This window comes from Salmo salar, chromosome 26, assembly GCF_965601325.2.
Source record: "Salmo salar chromosome 26, fSalSal1, whole genome shotgun sequence".
In the NCBI taxonomy this organism is placed as follows: Eukaryota; Metazoa; Chordata; class Actinopteri; order Salmoniformes; family Salmonidae; genus Salmo; species Salmo salar.
The window spans coordinates 47,570,001-47,594,324 of NC_138316.1; the positions used below are offsets into that span (position 1 = coordinate 47,570,001).

Below are 24,324 nucleotides of genomic sequence, written 5' to 3' on the forward strand. Positions count from 1 at the left end.
ACAAATAAACAACCACCACACACACAAAGACACAGAAACACAGATTGAAGCATATGTGCATTGTATCTGCACACACACACATGCACACACGCATACACACACACCCTCTTTGACGCTGCGTATGTACTAAAAGAACAGGGAGTGCAGTGCCAACAGTTTTACCTCCTAACAATTCAGCGTTTTTCGAACAATATGCCTTCCCTCCATGATAATAACTGTATTCAGCCTGGATGGCTGGGTGCAGGACAGGCTGTATAGCACTGCAGAGCTGAATGGAACGGTGCATCTGGCTGCTACTATGCACTCAGAATGGAGGCTTCTGCCATGGACGTCTATGGTTATTCAGATCAATGTATGCTTCCTGACTGGTTAAATAACTCAAACCCCCCATCATATACCTAGAAATACATTACATCAGAGTCATGTTGTCACGCCCTGACCATAGAGAGCCCTTGGATTCTCTATAGTGGTTTAGGTCAGGGTGTGACTAGGGGGGTGTTCTAGAATGTGTATTTCTATGTTGGTGGTTTTGTATGGTTCCCAATTAGAGGCAGCTGGTAATCGTTGCCTCTAATTGGGGATCATATTTAGGAAGCCCTATCTCCCATCTGCTTTGTGGGGTATTGTTTGTGTTAGTGTGTTTGGGCACTACGTCGTCACGTTCTTTGTAAGTTTTGTTTCGAGTTTCACTCTGTATTAAAAAGATGTGGAACTCAATGTACGCTGCGCCATTGGTCCGCTCATTTTGAAGTTCGTGACACATGTCTCCTTTTGTTGACGCTGTTGGCATATAAGAAAATATGTGTTATGATTCTGACCTCTCCACTGGCGAGGATGTGATAGGCTACATACTGTGGTGACAGTACTGAATACACCGGTTGAGGGATAACATTTATAGAAGACAATAAAATGACAAATTCTGTTAAAGTCACACAGATAGTCATCGTCCTTTCATGGTTCAATTGTGATTTAGTTCTGAGTGTGAATGGGAAACCTTTTATGAAGTATGACTGATTGAGCTCAAAGTTTTCAGTCATTAATATTTATACTACACTTCAATTATATTCATTCGTGTAACCAGGTTTAAAAAAGGTTTGTCTGTCTTTTATCATGTAATCCATATGAAAAGCTTATATTACCATCACATTTCAGAGTTACAGTTGAAGTCGGAAGTTTACATACACCTTAGCCAAATACATTTAAACTCAGTTTTTCACAATTCCTGACATTTAATTATATTAACAATTCCCTGTCTTAGGTCAGTTAGGATCACCACTTTATTTTAAGAATGTGAAATGTCAGAATAATAGAGAGAATTTTATATTTCAGCTTTTACTTATTTCATCACATTCCCAGTGGGTCAGAAGTTTACATACACTCAATTAGTATTTGGTAGCATTGCCTTTAAATTGTTTAACTTGGCTCAAACGTTTTGGAAAGCCTTGCACAAGCTTCCCACAATAAGTTGGGTGAATTTTGTCCCATTCCTCCTGACAGAGCTGGTGTAACTGAGTCAGGTTTGTAGGCCTCCTTGCTCACACACACTTTTTCAGTTCTGCCCACAAATTTTCTATAGGCTTGAGGTCAGGGCTTTGTGATGGAAACTCCAATACCTTGACTTTGTTGTCCTTAAGCCATTTTACCACAACTTTGGAAGTATGCTTTGGGTCATTGTTCATTTGGAAGACCCATTTGCGACCAAGCTTTAACTTCCTGACTGATGTCTTGGGATGTTAGTTCAATATATCCACATAATTTTCCTTTCTAATGATGCCATCTATTTTGTGAAATGTACCAGTCCCTCCTGCAGCAAAGACTTGGCTGATTTCTTTTGATTTTCCCATGATGTCAAGCAAAGAGGCAGTGAGTTTGAAGGTAGGCCTTGAAATACATCCACAGGTACACCTCCAATTGACTCAAATTATGTCAATTAGCCTATCAGAAGCTTCTAAAGCCATGACGTCATTTTCTGGAATTTTCCAAGCTTAGTGTATGTAAAGTTCTGACCCACTGGAATTGTGATACAGTGAATTATAAGTGAAATAATCTGTCTGTAAACAATTGTTGGAATAATTACTTGTGTCATGCACAATGTAGATGTCCTAACCAACTTGCCAAAACTATAGTTTGTTAACAAGAAATTTGTGGAGTGGTTGAAAAATGAGTTTTAATGACTCCAAACTAAGTGTATGTAAACTTCTGACTTCAGCTGTAAATCTAACATAATTTACATATAACATTCCTATATACACTCTTAGACAAAATGGTTCTTAAAGGGTTCTTCAGCTGTCCCCCTAGAATAACCCTTTTTGGTTCCAGATAGAACCCGTTTTGGTTCCAAGTAGAACTCTTTTAGGTTCCATGTTTAAAGGGTTTTACATGGAACTCAAAAGGGTTCTACCTGGAACCTAAAAGGGTTCTTTAAAGGGTTCTCCTAGGGTTCTCCTGCTGTTTTAGGTTCTAGATAGCACCTTTTTTTCTAAGAGTGTAGAAATAAAATCTGGATATTTCAATGAATCTAATTGTAGACATAGTCCCATTGGTAGGAGCCTATAGTAAAACTCTCTGAGGCTGAGCTGCATGTGTATAGGTCACACTGTCTGACATTCACTTTGCTTACAGTGTAAAAAAAAAAAGCCCATTTCCAAAAGATCTGTTTGCCCCAGCAAATTACGCTCACACTTCATTGACTTTGAATGGGGGGGGCGGTATTTGGGTCCTGTCTGCTCGCCCAATGGGGCCCCTGAATAGAGGTAAAACTTACTGGACGTTTCGCGGCGCGCTTTTGTGACATCGGGTGCTGTAACCTCTACCCCTGAGGATTTGTGAGAATGAATTAGGTCCAGAAACTTGGGGACCTTTCTTGCATTTTGGAGTTGTTTCCAGTGGGGACAAATGCAGGACCTTTAAACAGGTAGGCATGTAGCTATATGTGGTTCCGGGAAGAGTTCGAGGACTGGTGAGGAAAGACAGCAGGGACAGAAGGAAAGTGACAGGGAGAGAGATAGCTAGCTAAATACATTGTAGGTAGGCTGTGATAGGGGGCATTTTTTTGGTCTATACTCTTAAACATTTTCACTCACTTTTCTAAATTAGACACTGAAGGATTTTGATGATCAGTTACTAGACCTAGGTACCTCTGCCGGACGGGATCAGTTTGACATGTCGCTGATACTGACTGTGTTAGACAAGCTGATGTACTTCCTGTCTTTAATTGCGTTTTGCGTCAGTGTATCTTATGGCTGGTTGAAATGAGACTAGATCATTCCTTTAACCTTCATTTGGGCCTGAGAATGATATGGTGTCATCGTTTTCAATGGACTATTGCTTATTTCTGAGTTCGATCCATTCTTTAAAGATGTTTTCCAGTGTGAGTTAATTAGGATGCTTTTATCCACATACGTTGGATATCTATCACCTCTGTGTAAGTCTCTGTTGAGTCTTCATTTGATAATAGAGCTGAAAGGGTTTTATTTGTGTCATTTCTATCAGTATTATATGAAAATATATTAGCATATTGTTTGTATCAACTCAGAGCGGTAGAATTGTCTTGAGATAAACTATCTGCAGTTTGAGCTCTGCATCATATTAAGACAAAGGTGTTAATTACACAGAAGTAATTTTATCCCTGAGATAAGTGTTTATGTATGATCTGAGATCAGTTTTACCTTAGTGGCATTAAAGTAAAAGGTGTTAATTACACAGAAGTAATTTTATACATTAGATGAGTGTTTATGTATGATCTGAGATCAGTTTAACCTCAGTGGCATTAAAGTAAAAGGTGTTAATTACACAGAAGTAAAAAAATTAATTATACATTAGATGAGTGTTTATGTATGATCTGAGATCAGTTTAACCTCAGTGGCGTTAAAGAAAAAGGCATAAGACTTTCTATGAAAGTACAGTGTTATGACACTGACTACGAGTGTCCATAGTAACTCTTAAGGGTTTATAAAATGCTGTATAATTCTTCCTTCTATGTGCAGGTGTGACCGGAGACAGTGAGCCAGACACCTGTGAGAGATCAACACCATGTCACTACAGCGGATGCTGAAGCTGCACTATGTGCTTGTGCTGGTGCTGTGTGTGTCAGCCAGCGAAGACTTCGACTGGACCAAGAATGAACGCGGATCATTCATCTATGGCACTTTCCCAACTGGTAGGCTACCGTACAGGGAGAAATGCAGAAGTGACTGAATCATGTTAAAAAGGTCTAATACTAACAGCAAAACATAGTTATAAAAATATAATAGATGAGAAAGAGCACAAGAGAGGACGAGAGAGAGAGAGGCCTACATTTTATCACAGAAATCAAGATTTTATAGCTATTACAGAAAATAGAAATGAAAGAGAGAGAAATTGTAACGTAATTTCTCCCAGGAATGAAGAGTTCTTTTTTTTTTACCCATTTTTTATCTCCAATTTTGTGGTTTCCAATTGGTACTTACAGTCTTGTCTCATCGCTGCAACTCCTGTACGGACTCGGGAGAGGCGAAGGTCGAAAGCCATGCGTCCTCCGAAACACAACCCAACCAAGCCGCACTGCTTCTTGACACAATGCCCATCCAACCCGGAAGCCAGCCGCACCAATGTGTCGGAGGAAACACCGTACACCTGGCGACCTGGTCAGTGTGCACTGCGCCCGGCCCGCCACAGGAGTCGCTAGTGCGCGATGAGACAAGGATATCCCTGCCGGCCAAACCCTCCCTAACCCGGACGACGTTGGGCCAATTGTGCGCCACCCCATGGGCCTCCCGGTCGAGGCCGGCTGCAACAGAGCCTGGACTCTAACCCAGAATCTCTGGTGGCCCAGCTAGCACTGCGATGCGGTGCCTTAGACCACTGCGCCACTCGGGAGGCCCAGGAATGAAGAGTTCTTGCTAACCTTTATATCTCTCTGAAGGGTTTTCCTGGGGGGCTGGGGGCTCTGCGTACCAGACAGAAGGAGCCTGGGACAAGGATGGCAAGGGGATGAGCATCTGGGACGTGTTCGCCCACAAGAAGGGAAAGATCTTCCTCAACGACACCGCAGACCACTCCTGCGAAGGATACTACAAATTCAAGGTGAATAGACTGAATAGACAGTAGACACAGTATCCCCATGTAGTCAGAAGTAGTGCACTGCAAAGTGAATAGGGAGCCATTTGAGATTTGAACCATATGGCTCTGTCTCAATTGACACCCTTGACATGACATCGTCAATATCTTCTAGGATGACATCACCTTGATGAAGGACATGAAGTTTAACCACTATCGTTTCTCCATCTCCTGGCCAAGGATATTTCCCAACGGAATCAAAGGTAAATGCTCCATACTTCATAGACCAGATTCTCCACTGAACATACTTCATAGACCAGATTCTCCACTGAGCATACTTCATAGACCAGATTCTCCACTGAACATACTTCATAGACCAGATTCTCCACTGAACATACTTCATAGACCAGATTCTAAACTGAACATACTTCATAGACCAGATTCTCCACTGAACATACTTCATAGACCAGATTCTCCACTGAACATACTTCATAGACCAGATTCTCCACTGAACATACTTCATAGACCAGATTCTCCACTGAACATACTTCATAGACCAGATTCTCCACTGAACATACATCATAGACCAGATGCTCCACTGAACATACCTTTAAGTCCAATGACAAAGCTTAATAATCTGTGTCCGGGAAACAGGCCCTATACGTTTTCGTGAATGTTATAGCTAATTTCAATGTTTCTTCTCCAGCTGATCACATCAATGAGAAGGGAATTAAATACTATGATGACCTGATCAACATGCTCCTGGACAATAACATCACACCAATAGTCACCCTGTACCACTGGGATCTGCCACAGGTGGGTACTGACTGACTGGGTACTGACTAACTGGGTACTGACTGACTGACTGGGTACAGACTAACTGGGTACTGACTGACTGGGTACTGACTGACTGACTGGGTACTGACTAACTGGGTACTGATTGACTGACTGGGTACTGACTGACTGGGTACTGACTGACTGGGTACTGCCTAACTGGGTACTGATTGACTGACTGGGTACAGACTAACTGGGTACTGACTGACTGGGTACTGACTGACTGACTGGGTACTGACTGACTGGGTACTGACTGACTGACTGGGTACTGACTAACTGGGTACTGACTAACTGGGTACTGACTGACTGACTGGGTACAGACCAACTGGGTACTGACTGACTGGGTACTGACTAACTGGGTACTGATTGACTGACTGGGTACAGACTAACTGGGTACTGATTGGCTGACTGGGTACAGACTAACTGGGTACTGACTGACTGGGTACTGACTGACTGGGTACTGACTAACTGGGTACAGACTGACTGACTGGGTACTAACTGTCGTGTCTTTGGGGTACCATTAAACTGAAGACATGTTTATCAATTAACTCCCTGTAATTATTATCAGGTGATTAAACTGATTAATCGTTTAATTGTAATTAACTAGGAGATCGGGGCACCAAGGAAAATATTCAGATTACAAAGCTATAATTTTCCTAATATAGCTTTCCTATATTATAACATTATATATTATATTCTGTTATAGTATAGGCCGATTATCTTCTGGTTTAAATGGTGTATTTTACCTCGCGTCCAGTCTCATTCCAAACGTCGTAAATTGTTGTATCTGCACGAACCCAGTCTTTACTAAAATCATCCATACATCAATTGTCTTAAAATCATTTATTTACTAAACTAAGTAATTCACAGAAAGTATACAAACAGTAATTATCATCACAAAGAATTGGTAGAGTAATGTGCCCTAGTGGGCTAAAACAGGCATGGCTGGTGTCTTGTTAACAATGGGTCATAAACGGTCAGCTGAGGACACACAAAGTTCATTAATATTAACAATTGACATGCTAATCCTTTGCACATGAACGCTCACTCATTTGAGAACAATTGCAATCAATATATATTTACGCTCAGTGTGTCGTCAGGATCCTTGTTGGAGCGTCGTTCTGTTGGAGAGTTCTCTCTCTCTCTCTCTCTCTCTCTCTCTCTCTCTCTCTCTCTCTCGGTTAGAATGGATCTTTCAAAGCGACATTCATTAATGTCGTCATAGAATGGATGTTTCGTTGGTCTTCGCGTTCAATGATATAATTTACTTAGCTGCAGACTAATAATTAATATCAAAGACTTGTTCTTATTCTGTCGGTATCAATAGTCTAAAAGTTAACCACGTGGTATAGTTCACTTTCAGTAGAGTACTTGGATGGTCAAACCTATTGGCCAACTCGCAATGGAGTGAAGGCCGGGTCTGTTAGAAATGTAAATCAGGGTGGGTTTTATAGTGAACATGTCACATGACGCCTGGTCCTGTCTGTGTCCCTGGGGGCGTGCCGATGACTGAGTTAAGCTTGGTACAGAAATACAATTCTATCACATTAACATCAGTACATAGCATCTCAATGTATTACAAAAGCTTTATCCTTATTAATACATTCTATACAACCATGTGGATGCAAGTCTCATCGCTGAGGCTATTATATAAACAGTTTTATGGTAATATGGCTATATTGTCTCTTCTGAGTATCACAAAATTGTACCAAGCGGACCAGTTCGTAGCTGGATTCTTCACCAATCTTCCATACCTTCTCCAGAACACAAAGGTCGCTTGGCTCCCCAATTCTGTGAGTTGGAAGAATTTCCTGTGTCTCTCTATGGGCCATGTGGCAAGAGATTCTCCTCTTAGAGTTTTTACAACCCTTTCACACAGGGCCTGTGTGGGGGAAGGTAGGTTGGGAGATGGTGCAAGGGGGGAGGGGGTCAACTGTCCTCCCTGTACTCAAAGAGGCCAACGTCATGACATAACTAACTGACTGGGTACTGACTAACTGGGTACTGACTGACTAACTGGGTACAGACTAACTGGGTACTGACTGACTGACTGGGTACTGACTAACTGGGCACTGACTGACTTGGTACTGACTGACTGGGTACTGACTGACTGGGTACTGACTAACTGGGTACTGATTGACTGACTGGGTACAGACTAACTGGGTACTGATTGACTGACTGGGTACAGACTAACTGGGTACTGACTGACTGGGTACTGACTGACTGGGTACTGACTGACTGGGTACTGACTAACTGGGTACTGACTAACTTGGTACTGACTAACTGGGTACTGATTGACTGACTGGGTACAGACTAACTGGGTACTGACTGACTGGGTACTGACTGACTGGCTACTGACTAACTGGGTACTGATTGACTGACTGGGTACAGACTAACTGGGTACTGATTGACTGACTGGGTACAGACTAACTGGGTACTGACTGACTGGGTACTGACTGACTGACTGGGTACTAACTAACTGACTGAGTACTGACTAACTGGGTACTGACTGACTAACTGGGTACAGACTAACTGGGTACTGACTGACTGGGTACTGACTAACTGGGTACTGACTGACTGACTGGGTACTGACTGACTAACTGGGTACTGACTGATTGGGTACTGACTAACTGGGTACTGACTGACTAACTGGGTACTGACTGACTAACTGGGTACTGACTGACTGGGTACTGACTAACTGGGCACTGACTGGCTGACTGACTGGGTACTGACTAACTGGGTACTGACTGACTAACTGGGTACTGACTGACTAACTGGGTACTGACTAACTGGGCACTGATTGACTAACTGGGCACTGACTGACTAACTGGGTACTGACTAACTGACTGACTGACTGGGTACTGACTAACTGGGTACTGACTGACTGGGTACTGACTAACTGGGCACTGACTGACTGGGTACTGACTAACTGGGTACTACTGACTTGGTACTGACTGACTGAGTACTGACTGACTGTATGCCAACCAGTAGTGAATCGCTATTCGCTTGCCGAGCTAGCACATACAAAGATACCGCTACACTGTTCAATGCAAAACATGGCACCTTTTATTTATCCATATATTTACAGAATCTAGGTTGAAATAATGTTGTCAGTAATCTAACTCCATATCAATCCCACATGAATGTAGACCTGAACTGTACTGCATTTGTATCAGAGGCTTTATAGAAAGAAGACAGTGGAGGGATGTTTCCTGTTATGATGATCCCAGATGACTAGTCTACTACAACACATTCCCTATCCATCACATGGTGTGACCTATAGTAACCTCTCTTCCCTGTTACCACCCAGGTCTTGTGTGACCTATAGTAACCTCTCTTCCCTGTTACCACCCAGGTCTGGTGTGACCTATAGTAACCTCTCTTCCCTGTTACCACCCAGGTCTGGTGTGACCTATAGTAACCTCTCTTCCCTGTTACCACCCAGGTCTTGTGTGACCTATAGAAATCTCTTCCCTGTTACCACCCAGGTCTGGTGTGACCTATAGTAACCTCTCTTCCCTGTTACCACCCAGGTCTTGTGTGACCTATAGTAACCTTCCTTCCCTGTTACCACCCAGGTCTTGTGTGACCTATAGTAATCTCTCTTCCCTGTTACCACCCAGGTCTGGTGTGACCTATAGTAACCTTCCTTCCCTGTTACCACCCAGGTCTTGTGTGACCTATAGTAAACTCTCTTCCCTGTTACCACCCAGGTCTTGTGTGACCTATAGTAACCTTCCTTCCCTGTTACCACCCAGGTCTTGTGTGACCTATAGTAATCTCTCTTCCCTGTTACCACCCAGGTCTTAAGTGACCTATAGTAACCTCTCTTCCCTGTTACCACCCAGGTCTTAAGTGACCTATAGTAACCTTCCTTCCCTGTTACCACCCAGGTCTTGTGTGACCTATAGTAACCTCTCTTCCCTGTTACCACCCAGGTCTTGTGTGACCTATAGTAACCTCTCTTCCCTGTTACCACCCAGGTCTTGTGTGACCTATAGTAACCTCTCTTCCCTGTTACCACCCAGGTCTGGTGTGACCTATAGTAACCTCTCTTCCCTGTTACCACCCAGGTCTGGTGTGACCTATAGTAACCTTCCTTCCCTGTTACCACCCAGGTCTTAAGTGACCTATAGTAACCTCTCTTCCCTGTTACCACCCAGGTCTGGTGTGACCTATAGTAACCTCTCTTCCCTGTTACCACCCAGGTCTTGTGTGACCTATAGTAACCTTCCTTCCCTGTTACCACCCAGGTCTTGTGTGACCTATACTAACCTTCCTTCCCTGTTACCACCCAGGTCTTAAGTGACCTATAGTAACCTTCCTTCCCTGTTACCACCCAGGTCTTGTGCGACCTATAGTAACCTTCCTTCCCTGTTACCACCCAGGTCTTAAGTTACCTATAGTAACCTTCCTTCCCTGTTACCACCCAGGTCTTACAGGAGAAGTACGGTGGATGGCAGAACGTCAGCATGGTGAACTATTTCAACGACTTTGCCAACTTATGCTTTGAGCGGTTTGGTGACAGAGTCAAATACTGGATCACCTTCAACAACCCATGGGTAAGACAATACATTTTCCATAATACATTATCCAAAATACATGATCCATAATACATGATCCATATTACATTATACATAATACATTATCATAACCCATTATACATAACACATTATCCATAATACATTACACATTACCATACCCCATTATCCATAATACATTATCACAACACATTATCATAACCCATTATCCATAATACATGATCCATAACACATTATACATAATACATTATACATAATACATTATACATAACACATTATTCATAACACATTATCCATAATACATCATACATAATACATTATCATAACCCATTATCCATAATACATTAACACATTACAACACATTATCCATAACACATTATCCGATGGACACACAGGCTGTGTTCCAAATGACATCCTATTCCTCATATAGTGCACTAATGTTTACCTGGGCCCATAGAACTCTGGTCAAAAGTAGTGCACTATAAAGGGAACAGGGAGCCAGGGCTCATAGGACTCTGATCAAAAGTAGCACACTATATAGGGGATAGGGTGCCATTTGGGAGACACCCAGTATATGAACCATAATCCTCCAGAAGACTACTGCAGGTTAGCTTCACCATGAACCAGACCCAAATACATGTGTCAAATACTTTCAAATAGGCTTAAGTATTTCAAAGTATTTGACACAATGTATTTTGACTCAGGACTTCCATAAACATCATATTTGATAAGTCTTAGTGTACAGTAATGCAGTGTGCTATATCTATGTTTGTAGTCTATTACTGTGGAGGACTATGAGACTGTGTTTATAGCCTAGTGTTGGGGAGGACTATGAGACTGTAGTCTAGTGCTGGGGAGGACTATGAGACTGTAGTCTAGTGCTGGGGAGGACTATGAGACTGTAGTCTAATGATGTGGAGGACTATGAGAGTGTAGTCTAATGATGTGGAGGACTATGAGACTGTAGTCTAATGATGTGGAGGACTATGAGACTGTAGTCTAGTGCTGGGGAGGACTATGAGACTGTAGTCTAGTGTTGGGGAGGCCTATGAGACTGTAGTCTAGTGCTGGGGAGGACTATGAGACTGTAGTCTAGTGTTGGGGAGGACTATGAGACTGTAGTCTAGTGCTGGGGAGGACTATGAGACTGTAGTCTAGTGTTGGGGAGGACTATGAGACTGTAGTCTAGTGTTGGGGAGGACTATGAGACTGTGTTTGTAGTCTAGTGCTGGGGAGGACTATGAGACTGTAGTCTAGTGCTGGGGAGGCCTATGAGACTGTAGTCTAGTGCTGGGGAGGACTATGAGACTAGTCTAGTGCTGGGATGACTATGAGACTGTAGTCTAGTGCTGGGGAGGACTATGAGACTGTAGTCTAGTGCTGGGGAGGACTATGAGACTGTAGTCTAGTGCTGGGGAGGACTATGAGACTGTAGTCTAGTGCTGGGGAGGACTATGAGACTGTAGTCTAGTCCTGGGGAGGACTATGAGACTGTAGTCTAGTGCTGGGGAGGACTATGAGACTAGTCTAGTGCTGGGATGACTATGAGACTGTAGTCTAGTGCTGGGGAGGACTAAGAGACTGTAGTCTAGTGCTGGGGAGGACTATGAGACTGTAGTCTAGTGCTGGGGCGGACTATGAGACTGTAGTCTAGTGCTGGGGAGGACTATGAGACTGTAGTCTAGTGCTGGGGAGGACTATGAGACTGTAGTCTAGTGCTGGGGAGGACTATGAGACTAGTCTAGTGCTGGGGAGGACTATGAGACTGTAGTCTAGTGCTGGGGAGGACTATGAGACTGTAGTCTAGTGCTGGGGAGGACTATGAGACTAGTCTAGTGCTAGGAGGACTATGAGACTGTAGTCTAGTGCTGGGGAGGACTATGAGACTGTAGTCTAGTGCTGGGGAGGACTATGAGACTGTAGTCTAATGATGTGGAGGACTATGAGACTGTAGTCTAGTGCTGGGGAGGACTATGAGACTGTAGTCTAGTGCTGGGAGGACTATAAGACTGTAGTGTAGTGCTGGGAGGACTATGAGACTGTAGTCTAGTGCTGGGGAGGACTATGAGACTGTAGTCTAGTGCTGTGGAGGACTATGAGACTGTAGTCTAGTGCTGGGGAGGACTATGAGACTGTAGTCTAGTGCTGGGAGGACTATAAGACTGTAGTGTAGTGCTGGGAGGACTATGAGACTGTAGTGTAGTGCTGGGAGGACTATGAGACTGTAGTCTAGTGCTGGGGAGGACTATGAGACTGTAGTCTAGTGCTGGGGAGGACTATGAGACTAGTCTAGTGCTAGGAGGACTATGAGACTGTAGTCTAGTGCTGGGAGGACTATAAGACTGTAGTGTAGTGCTGGGAGGACTATGAGACTGTAGTCTAGTGCTGGGGAGCACTATGAGACTGTAGTCTAGTGCTGTGGAGGACTATGAGACTGTAGTCTAGTGCTGGGGAGGACTATGAGACTGTAGTCTAGTGCTGGGGAGGACTATGAGACTGTAGTCTAGTGCTAGGAGGACTATGAGACTGTAGTCTAATGATGTGGAGGACTATGAGACTGTAGTCTAGTGCTGGGGAGGACTATGAGACTGTAGTCTAATGATGTGGAGGACTATGAGACTGTAGTCTAGTGCTGGGGAGGACTATGAGACTGTAGTCTAATGATGTGGAGGACTATGAGACTGTAGTCTAGTGCTGGGAGGACTATGAGACTGTAGTCTAGTGCTGGGGAGGACTATGAGACTGTAGTCTAGTGCTGGGAGGACTATAAGACTGTAGTGTAGTGCTGGGAGGACTATGAGACTGTAGTCTAGTGCTGGGGAGGACTATGAGACTGTAGTCTAGTGCTGTGGAGGACTATGAGACTGTAGTCTAGTGCTGGGGAGGACTATGAGACTGTAGTCTAGTGCTGGGAGGACTATAAGACTGTAGTGTAGTGCTGGGAGGACTATGAGACTGTAGTCTAGTGCTGGGGAGGACTATGAGACTGTAGTCTAGTGCTGTGGAGGACTATGAGACTGTAGTCTAGTGCTGGGGAGGACTATGAGACTGTAGTCTAGTGCTGGGGAGGACTATGAGACTGTAGTCTAGTGCTGGGGAAGACTATGAGACTGTAGTCTAGTGCTAGGAGGACTATGAGACTGTAGTCTAGTGCTAGGAGGACTATGAGACTGTAGTCTAGTGCTGGGAGGACTATGAGACTGTAGTCTAGTGCTGTGGAGGACTATGAGACTGTAGTCTAATGATGTGGAGGACTATAAGACTGTAGTGTAGTGCTGGGAGGACTATGAGACTGTAGTCTAGTGCTGGGGAGGACTATGAGACTGTAGTCTAGTGCTGTGGAGGACTATGAGACTGTAGTCTAGTGCTGGGGAGGACTATGAGACTGTAGTCTAGAGCTGGGGAGGACTATGAGACTAGTCTAGTGCTAGGAGGACTATGAGACTGTAGTCTAATGATGTGGAGGACTATGAGACTGTAGTCTAGTGCTGGGGAGGACTATGATACTGTAGTCTAATAATGTGGAGGACTATGAGACTGTTGTCTAGTGCTGGGGAGGACTATGAGACTGTAGTCTAGTGCTGGGAGGACTATGAGACTGTAGTCTAGTGCTGGGAGGACTATGAGACTGTAGTCTAGTGCTGTGGAGGGCTATGAGACTGTGTTTGTAGTCTAGTGCTGTGGAGGACTATGAGACTGTAGTCTAGTGCTGGGGAGGACTATGAGACTGTAGTCTAGTGCTGGGGTGGACTATGAGACTGTAGTCTAGTGCTGGGGAGGACTATGAGACTAGTCTAGTGCTAGGAGGACTATGAGAATGTAGTCTAATGATGTGGAGGACTATGAGACTGTAGTCTAGTGCTGGGGAGGACTATGAGACTGCAGTCTAGTGCTGGGAGGACTATGAGACTGTAGTCTAGTGCTGGGGAGGACTATGAGACTGTAGTCTAGTGCTGGGGAGGACTATGAGACTGTGTTTGTAGTCTAGTGCTGGGGAGAACTATGAGACTGTAGTCTAGTGCTGGGGAGGACTATGAGACTGTAGTCTAGTGCTGGGGTGGACTATGAGACTGTAGTCTAGTGCTGGGGAGGACTATGAGACTGTAGTCTAGTGCTGTGGAGGACTATGAGACTGTAGTCTAGTGCTGGGGAGGACTATGAGACTGTAGTCTAGTGCTGGGAGGACTATAAGACTGTAGTGTAGTGCTGGGAGGACTATGAGACTGTAGTCTAGTGCTGGGGAGGACTATGAGACTGTAGTCTAGTGCTGTGGAGGACTATGAGACTGTAGTCTAGTGCTGGGGAGGACTATGAGACTGTAGTCTAGTGCTGGGGAGGACTATGAGACTGTAGTCTAGTGCTGGGGAAGACTATGAGACTGTAGTCTAGTGCTGTGGAGGACTATGAGACTGTAGTCTAGTGCTGTGGAGGACTATGAGACTGTGTTTGTAGTCTAGTGCTGGGAGGACTATGAGACTGTAGTCTAGTGCTGGGAGGACTATGAGACTGTAGTCTAGTGCTGGGGAGGACTATGAGACTGTAGTCTAGTGCTGTGGAGGACTATGAGACTGTAGTCTAGTGCTGGGGAGGACTATGAGACTGTAGTCTAGTGCTGGGGAGGACTATGAGACTGTAGTCTAGTGCTGGGGAAGACTATGAGACTGTAGTCTAGTGCTGTGGAGGACTATGAGACTGTAGTCTAGTGCTGTGGAGGACTATGAGACTGTGTTTGTAGTCTAGTGCTGGGAGGACTATGAGACTGTAGTCTAGTGCTGTGGAGGGCTATGAGACTGTGTTTGTAGTCTAGTGCTGTGGAGAACTATGAGACTGTGTTTGTAGTCTAGTGCTGTGGAGGACTATGAGACTGTGTTTTTAGTCTAGTGCTGTGGAGGGCTATGAGACTGGAGAACATGCACCTGGACTGAAGCTGAGGGGCACTGGGGCCTACAAAGCTGCCCACCACATTATCAAGGTAATCACTAATTGTTTATAATATAATTATATTTAATATTGTCAGTAATCTAATTCCAATATATAGGCCTAGTGTACTGTCTGTCCCCTGATACAGAATAATATATCATTTGAACAGGCACATGCTAAGGTTTGGCACACCTATGACACTCAATGGAGAAGCAAACAGAAAGGCTTGGTTGGGATCTCGTTGTTGGCAGACTGGGGGGAGCCAGTGGACATCACCAACCAGAGAGACATCGAGGCAGCAGAGAGATATGTCCAGTTCTACATGGGCTGGTTCGCTACACCCATCTTCAACGGGGACTACCCTCAGGTCATGAAAGACTACATAGGTAAGTCATGTATTGTCACAGCTAGGTGTTCCATTTCCACGAACAACCCACAGGGTTTAAATGAAGCTTACCCGCTCGGCTGAGGCTAGTATTGTTCAGACCAGGCTAGTAGAAAATGGACCCAATTAGCCCACCGTCTTTTGAAATATTGAATGGCACAGATTATAGACCCGGGATAGAAAAACAATGGTGGTTTACACTCCAAAAGGGTTCTTCAGCTGTCCCCATAGGAGAACCCTTTTTGGTTCCAAGTAGAACTCTTTTGTGTTCCATGTAGAACCCTCTGTGGAAAGGGTTTTACATGGAACCCAAAAGGGTTCTTCAAAGAGGTCTCATATGGGGACAGCCAAAGAACCATTTTAGGTTCTCGATTTTTTTCTGCGTGTACTTGCCTGGCTGGCCAGTGTCCAAAATCCCTGCCTATATGTAACAGGACATAGAAACGTATTTGTGTCACTGTCACACCTGATGTCTCTTTCCACACAGACAAGATGAGTGCCCAGCAGGGTCTGGGTAGCTCTTGCCTCCCTGTCTTCTCCTCCCAATGTCAGGGTTAAGGGTTAGAGGTCAAAGGTCATAGTGTAATCTGGTCTCTCTCTCTCTGGTCTCCAGGTAGGAAGAGTGCCCAGCAGGGTCTAGGAACCTCCCGTCTCCCTGTCTTCTCCTCCCACTGTCAGGGTTAAGGGTTAGAGGTCAAAGGTCATAGTGTAATCTGGTCTCTCTCTCTCTGGTCTCCAGGTAGGAAGAGTGCCCAGCAGGGTCTAGGAACCTCCCGCCTCCCTGTCTTCTCTTCCCAGGAGAAGAGTTACATCAAGGGTACCTGTGACTTCCTGGGTATTGGCCACTTCACCACGCGCTATATCACCCAGAAGAACTACCCGTCTGGCCGCGGTAACAGCTACTTCACCGACCGTGACCTGGTGGAGCTGGTGGACCCTCGCTGGCCCGACCCCGGCTCTGAGTGGCTCTACTCTGTCCCCTGGGGATTCAGACGCCTGCTTAACTTCGTCAAGGTATAATACACACGACTGTTAGTGTGGGCAGGTCCTACCAGCCAGACTTGGGTTAAATACATGATGTATTTGGTCAAATACAGTATGATAACAACTTTCCACTACTTCCAGGTGGGTTTGGAGGTGTGCTTGATTCAGTGTGGAGTTTGCACTTTATTTTACTTTATGCATTTGACCCCGATCTGCTGAAACATTCACACCTTCTTCCTTGTTTGACACAAACTCCCTCACTACCCCGTCTCCCTGTCTCTCTACCCCGTCTCCCTGTCTCCTCCCGACCCTGTCTCCCTGTCTCCTCACCACCTCGTCTCCCGGTCTCAACACCCCGTCTCCCTGTCTCCTCACCACCCCGTCTCCCTGTCTCCCCACCCTGTCTCCCTGTCTCTCCACCCCGTCTCCCTGTCTCCTCCTCACCCTGTCTCCTCCCACCCTGTCTCCCTGTCTCCTCCCCACCCTGTCTCCCTGTCTCCTCACCACCCTGTCTCCCTGTCTCCTCCCCACCCTGTCTCCCTGTCTCCCTGTCTCCTCCCCACCCTGTCTCCCTGTCTCCTCCCCACCCTGTCTCCCCGTCTCCTCCCCACCCTGTCTCCCTGTCTCCTCCCCACACTGTCTCCCTGTCTCCTCCTCACCCTGTCTCCCTGTCTTCTCCCCACCATGTCTCCCTGTCTCCCCCCCACCCTGTCTCCCTGTCTTCTCCCACCCTGTCTCCCTGTTTCCTCACCACCCTGTCTCCCTGTCTCCCCACCACCCTGTCTCCCTGTCTCCTCCCCACCCTGTCTCCCCGTCTCCTCCCCACCCTGTCTCCCTGTCTCCTCCCCACACTGTCTCCCTGTCTCCTCCTCACCCTGTCTCCCTGTCTTCTCCCCACCATGTCTCCCTGTCTCCCCCCCACCCTGTCTCCCTGTCTTCTCCCCACCCTGTCTCCCTGTTTCCTCACCACCCTGTCTCCCTGTCTCCTCCCCACCCTGTCTCCCTGTCTCCTCCCCACCCCTGTCTCCCTGTCTCCTCCCACCCTGTCTCCCCGTCTCCTCCCCACACTGTCTCCCTGTCTCCTCCTCACCCTGTCTCCCTGTCTTCTCCCCACCATGTCTCCCTGTCTCCCCCCCACCCTGTCTCCCTGTCTTCTCCCACCCTGTCTCCCTGTTTCCTCACCACCCTGTCTCCCTGTCTCCCCCCCACCCTGTCTCCCTGTCTCTTCACCACCCTGTCTCCCCACCACCCTGTCTCCCTGTCTCCTCCCCACCCTGTCTCCCTGTCTCTTCACCACCCTGTCTCCTCCCCACCCTGTCTCCCTGTCTCTTCACCACCCTGTCTCCTCCCCACCCTGTCTCCCTGTCTCTCTCCACCACCCTGTCTCCCTGTCTCCTCCCACCCTGTCTCCCTGTCTCCTCCCCACCCTGTCTCCCTGTCTCCTCCCCACCCTGTCTCCCTGTCTCCTCACCACCCTGTCTCCCTGTCTCCTCCCCACCCTGTCTCCCTGTCTCTTCACCACCCTGTCTCCTCACCACCCTGTCTCCTCCCCACCCTGTCTCCTCACCACCCTGTCTCCCTGTCTCCTCCCCACCCTGTCTCCCTGTCTCCTCCCCACCCTGTCTGCCTGTCTCCTCACCACCCTGTCTCCCTGTCTCCTCCCCACCCTGTCTCCCTGTCTCCTCCCCACCCTGTCTCCCCGTCTCCTCCCCACCCTGTCTCCTCCCCACCCTGTCTCCCTGTCTCCTCCCCACCCTGTCTCCCTGTCTCCTCCCCACCCTGTCTGCCTGTCTCCTCCTCACCCTGTCTCCCTGTCTCCTCCCACCCTGTCTCCCTGTCTCCTCCCGACCCTGTCTCCTCCCCACCCTGTCTCCCTGTCTCCTCCCCACCCTGTCTCCCTGTCTCCTCCCCACCCTGTCTCCCTGTCTCCTCCCGACCCTGTCTCCCGCTCCCCCACCCTGTCTCCCTGTCTCCTCCCACCCTGTCTCCCTGTCTCCTCCCCACCCTGTCTCCCTGTCTCCTCCCCACCCTGTCTCCCTGTCTCCTCCCCACCCTGTCTCCTCACCACCCTGTCTCCCTGTCTCCTCCCCACCCTGTCTCCCTGTCTCCTCCCCACCCTGTCTCCCCGTCTCCTCCCCACCCTGTCTCCTCCCCACCCTGTCTCCCTGTTTCCTCACCACCCTGTCTCCCTGTCTCCCCCCCACCCTGTCTCCCTGTCTCTTCACCACCCTGTCTCCCCACCACCCTGTCTCCCTGTCTCCTCCCCACCCTGTCTCCCTGTCTCTTCACCACCCTGTCTCCTCCCCACCCGCTCCCCGCTCCTCCCCCCCTGTCTCCTCCCCCCGACCCTGTCTCCTCCCCACCCTGCTCCTCCCCCCTGCTCCCGCTCCTCCCCACCCGCCCCCGCCCCCCCACCCTGCTCCTCCCCCCTGTCTCCCGCTCCCCCACCCTGTCTCCCTGTCTCCTCCCACCCGCCCCTGTCTCCCCCCACCCTGTCTCCCTGTCTCCTCACCACCCTGTCTCCCTGTCTCCTCACCACCCTGTCTCCCTGTCTCCTCCCCACCCTGTCTCCCTGTCTCCTCACCACCCTGTCTCCTCCCCACCCTGTCTCCCTGTCTCCTCCCCACCCTGTCTCCCTGTCTCCCTGTCTCCTCCCCACCCTGTCTGCCTGTCTCCTCCCCACCCTGTCTCCCTGTCTCCTCCCCACCCTGTCTCCTCCCGACCCTGTCTCCCTGTCTCCTCCCGACCCTGTCTCCCTGTCTCCTCCCCACCCTGTCTGCCTGTCTCCTCCCCACCCTGTCTCCCTGTCTCCTCACCACCCTGTCTCCTCCCCACCCTGTCTCCTCCCCACCCTGTCTCCCTGTCTCCTCCCCACCCTGTCTCCCTGTCTCCTCCCCACCCTGTCTCCCTGTCTCCTCACCACCCTGTCTCCCTGTCTCCTCCCCACCCTGTCTCCCTGTCTCCCTGTCTCCTCCCCACCCTGTCTCCTCCCGACCCTGTCTCCCTGTCTCCTCCCCACCCTGTCTGCCTGTCTCCTCCCCACCCTGTCTGCCTGTCTCCTCCCCACCCTGTCTCCCTGTCTCCTCACCACCCTGTCTCCCTGTCTCCTCCCCACCCTGTCTCCCTGTCTCCTCACCACCCTGTCTCCTCCCACCCTGTCTCCCTGTCTCCTCCCCACCCTGTCTCCTCCCACTCTGTCTCCCTGTCTCCTCCCGACCCTGTCTCCTCCCCACCCTGTCTCCTCCCCACCCTGTCTCCCTGTCTCCTCCCCACCCTGTCTCCCTGTCTCCTCACCACCCTGTCTCCCTGTCTCCTCCCCACCCTGTCTCCCTGTCTCCTTCCCACCCTGTCTCCCTGTCTCTCCACTAGACTCAGTATGGGAACCCCATGATCTACGTGACAGAGAATGGGGTGTCAGAGAAGGTGCAGAGGTGCACAGACCTGTGTGATGATTGGAGGATGCAATACTTCAAGGATTACATCAATGAGATGCTCAAGGGTGAGGGACCTATCAGAGGAAATAACATCCTCTTAATATTACCTTAAAGAAAGGTTTAGTAGAGAAAATAATCTAATATTATAGAGGTTTAGTAAAACATTCGTTTTTCTTTATAACAAGTAATTGTTTTAATGAACTGGTATAATTCTAGGACAAAACAGGTGTTTTGAGTGTGTTTGAAGTTTCACTGTCTACTCTATTGATACTGGGCAAATTAACTCCTATAGCACCCTCTGTTGGTCTTTTCTCCACATGACAGCCCTTAAGGACGGAGTGAATGTGAAGGGTTACACAGCCTGGTCGCTGCTGGACAAGTTTGAGTGGGACGAAGGCTTCTCTGAGAGGTTTGGCCTGTTCTACGTGGACTTCCTCAACAAGAATAAACCACGTTACCCAAAAGCCTCTGTTCAGTACTACAAACGCATCATCAGCTCCAATGGATTCCCCAACCAGAGAGAGGTACAGTCAGTCAGTCAGTCAGTCATTCACAGACACCTTGTACACACCTGATATAGGCCTATTCTATTTGGTTCAGAACAGTTTAAGTTTCTTCAAAGTTTTCCACTGTGCTGTTTTGTGACAGACTTTTTTTTAATGGGTTGTATTAATACATATTGATTGATTGGTTGATTGGTTAGTTGGTTAATTAATACATGTATTTTGATGGTCTCTCTACAGGTGGAAAGCTGGAAAAGGAAAGCAACAGAGACGTGCTCCTCCAGTAACCAGCTGCTAGCTGCAGGTCAGTACAGAAGACTACACTACACCCCAACACAGACAGACCCTAACACCACCAGACCCCAACACCACCAGACCCCAACACAGACAGACCCCAACACAGACAGACCCTAACACAGACAGACCCCAACACCACCAGACCCCAACACCACCAGACCCCAACACAGACAGACCCCAACACCACCAGACCCCAACACAGACAGACCCCAACACAGACAGACCCCAACACAGACAGACCCTAACACAGACAGACCCCAACACCACCAGACCCTAACACAGACAGACCCCAACACCACCAGACCCCAACACCACCAGACCCCAACACAGACAGACCCCAACACCACCAGACCCCAACACAGACAGACCCCAACACAGACAGACCCCAACACAGACAGACCCCAACACCACCAGACCCCAACACAGACAGACCTCAACACAGACAGACCCCAACACCACCAGACCCCAACACAGACAGACCTCAACACAGACAGACCCCAACACAGACAGACCCCAACACAGACAGACCCCAACACCACCAGACCCCAACACCACCAGACCCCAACACAGACAGACCCCAACACAGACAGACCCCAACACAGACAGACCCCAACACCACCAGACCCCAACACCACCAGACCCCAACACCACCAGACCCCAACACAGACAGACCCCAACACAGACAGACCCCAACACCACCAGACCCCAACACAGACAGACCCCAACACAGACAGACCCTTACACAGACAGACCCCAACACCACAACACAGACAGACCCCAACACAGACAGACCCCAACACAGACAGACCCCAACACCACCAGACCCCAACACCACCAGACCCCAACACAGACAGACCCCAACACCACCAGACCCCAACACCACCAGACCCCAACACAGACAGACCCCAACACAGACAGACCCCAACACAGACAGACCCCAACACAGACAGACCCTAACACAGACAGACCCCAACACCACCAGACCCCAACACAGACAGACCCCAACACAGACAGACCCTTACACAGACAGACCCCAACACAGACAGACCCCAACACAGACAGACCCCAACACAGACAGACCCCAACACCACCAGACCCCAACACAGACAGACCCCAACACAGACAGACCCCAACACCACCAGACCCCAACACAGACAGACCCCAACACAGACAGACCCCAACACAGACAGACCCCAACACCACCAGACCCCAACACCCCCAGACCCCAACACAGACAGACCCCAACACAGACAGACCCCAACACCACCAGACCCCAACACAGACAGACCCCAACACAGACAGACCCCAACACCACCAGACCCCAACACAGACAGACCCCAACACCACCAGACCCCAACACCCCCAGACCCCAACACCACCAGACCCCAACACAGACAGACCCCAACACAGACAGACCCCAACACAGACAGACCCCAACACCACCAGACCCCAACACAGACAGACCCCAACACCACCAGACCCCAACACAGACAGACCCCAACACCACCAGACCCCAACACCCCCAGACCCCAACACCCCCAGACCCCAACACAGACAGACCCCAACACCACCAGACCCCAACACAGACAGAACCCAACACAGACAGACCCCAACACCACCAGACCCCAACACAGACAGACCCCAACACAGACAGACCCCAACACAGACAGACCCCAACACCACCAGACCCCAACACCTTCAGACCCCAACACCACCAGACCCCAACACAGACAGACCCCAACACAGACAGACCCCAACACAGACAGACCCCAACACCCCCAGACTCCAACACCACCAGACCCCAACACCCCCAGACCCCAACACCACCAGACCCCAACACCACCAGACCCCAACACAGACAGACCCCAACACCACCAGACCCCAACACCCCCAGACCCCAACACTACCAGACCCCAACACAGACAGACCCCAACACCACCAGACCCCAACACAGACAGACCTCAACACCACCAGACCCCAACACAGACAGACCCCAACACCACCAGACCCCAACACAGACAGACCCCAACACCACCAGACCCCAACTTCACCAGACCCCAACACAGACAGACCCCAACACCACCAGACCCCAACACCACCACACCCCTGGCTCAAAGACATCATGGCAAAGACTTTCCAATACTTGAGCTGCGATGTACTTGATTTAGTAAGCCCCAGTACAATGGACTTAATAGAATAGTCCCAAAAATGCAAACTACAACCTAAATCATGCACATACTTTAAAACTTGAACTATTTGAAAATATTTTACATAATGTATGTCACTCAGCTCCAACAACTTCAGCATGCAGGGACATTGGGCTGAATCTGGCTGCCAGGGCAAACAAAGGAACATTCTGACTCTAATTGGCACTTTTCAACAAACAGTTGAACTACTGATAGTTGAACAACAAAACTACATGGGAAGACATTCTCTAACAGGACCTTTCTTTGTTTGCCCCTCCAGCTAGAAGAAAGTCCCAGCAGGACAATAAGGAACAGGCAGGGATGCCAAAGGTTTGGCCAGTGCATGATGAAGTTTAGGTAGGCCTACTTAGGACTCCATTACTTCTTTTTTTGATTGACTGACTGGTGTGTAGCAGACCTGGCTAGGAAATACATTCACCAAATACTTTTCAAATCATTTAAAGTATTGAATTTGAGTTGTGGTTGATTTAGCACTTATCGGACTATTCGCCATTTGCTGCTGAGTACATTTCTGCTAGTAGTGCAAAGTGGTGTAGTCATCTATGTGTTATTATTTTTAAAAAATGGAGCCTCTGTCTGCTGTTTAGGGTGTAGACCGGGTTACTGTTAGGGTTTTATAAAAACATTTAATTTATTTATTGTGTTCAATGATTATTCCAGATCCGTTGACCAGCCACATGGAGATGGTAACAGAGATCGTGGTTCCTACAGTCTGTACTCTCTGTATTCTCCTGGCTGCTGTCTTCCTCATGTTCCTGCTGCGTGGACGCTTCTAGAACACTGCTGTCTTCCTCATGTTCCTGCTGCGTGGACGCTTCTAGAACACTGCTGTCTTCCTCATGTTCCTGCTGCGTGGACGCTTCTAGAACACTGCTGTCTTCCTCATGTTCCTGCTGCGTGGACGCTTCTAGAACACTGCTGTCTTCCTCATGTTCCTGCTGCGTGGACGCTTCTAGAACACTGCTGTCTTCCTCATGTTCCTGCTGCGTGGACGCTTCTAGAACACTGCTGTCTTCCTCATGTTCCTGCTGCGTGGACGCTTCTAGAACACTGCTGTCTTCCCCATGTTCCTGCTGCGTGGACGCTTCTAGAACACTGCTGTCTTCCTCATGTTCCTGCTGCGTGGACGCTTCTAGAACACTGCTGTCTTCCTCATGTTCCTGCTGCGTGGACGCGTCTAGA

The 24,324-nt window shown here is 48.4% G+C and overlaps 1 protein-coding gene across 3 annotated transcripts; it reads left to right on the forward strand.

Annotated features, from left to right (window-relative positions):
• The first annotated feature begins 2,755 nt into the window (after positions 1 to 2,755).
• Positions 2,756 to 23,932, forward strand: LOC106591502 (lactase-like protein). Of its 3 annotated transcripts, XM_045708858.2 has the most exons (14): positions 2,756 to 2,914; positions 3,987 to 4,159; positions 4,904 to 5,064; positions 5,213 to 5,300; positions 5,744 to 5,853; positions 10,305 to 10,433; positions 15,289 to 15,384; positions 15,502 to 15,718; positions 16,457 to 16,731; positions 20,071 to 20,200; positions 20,460 to 20,659; positions 20,879 to 20,942; positions 23,402 to 23,478; positions 23,803 to 23,932. In XM_045708858.2, exons 2-13 carry the CDS (start codon positions 4,033 to 4,035, stop codon positions 23,476 to 23,478), a joined length of 1,674 nt encoding a protein of 557 aa, XP_045564814.1. In that variant the 5' UTR covers positions 2,756 to 2,914; positions 3,987 to 4,032; the 3' UTR covers positions 23,803 to 23,932. The 3 variants fall into 3 exon arrangements, with proteins under 3 accessions (XP_045564814.1, XP_045564810.1, XP_045564811.1); XM_045708854.2 differs by lacking the exon at positions 23,402 to 23,478 and having other exon boundaries at positions 23,803 to 23,931; XM_045708855.2 differs by lacking the exons at positions 2,756 to 2,914; positions 23,402 to 23,478 and adding an exon at positions 2,948 to 3,424 and having other exon boundaries at positions 23,803 to 23,931.
• Positions 23,933 to 24,324: the final 392 nt, after the last annotated feature.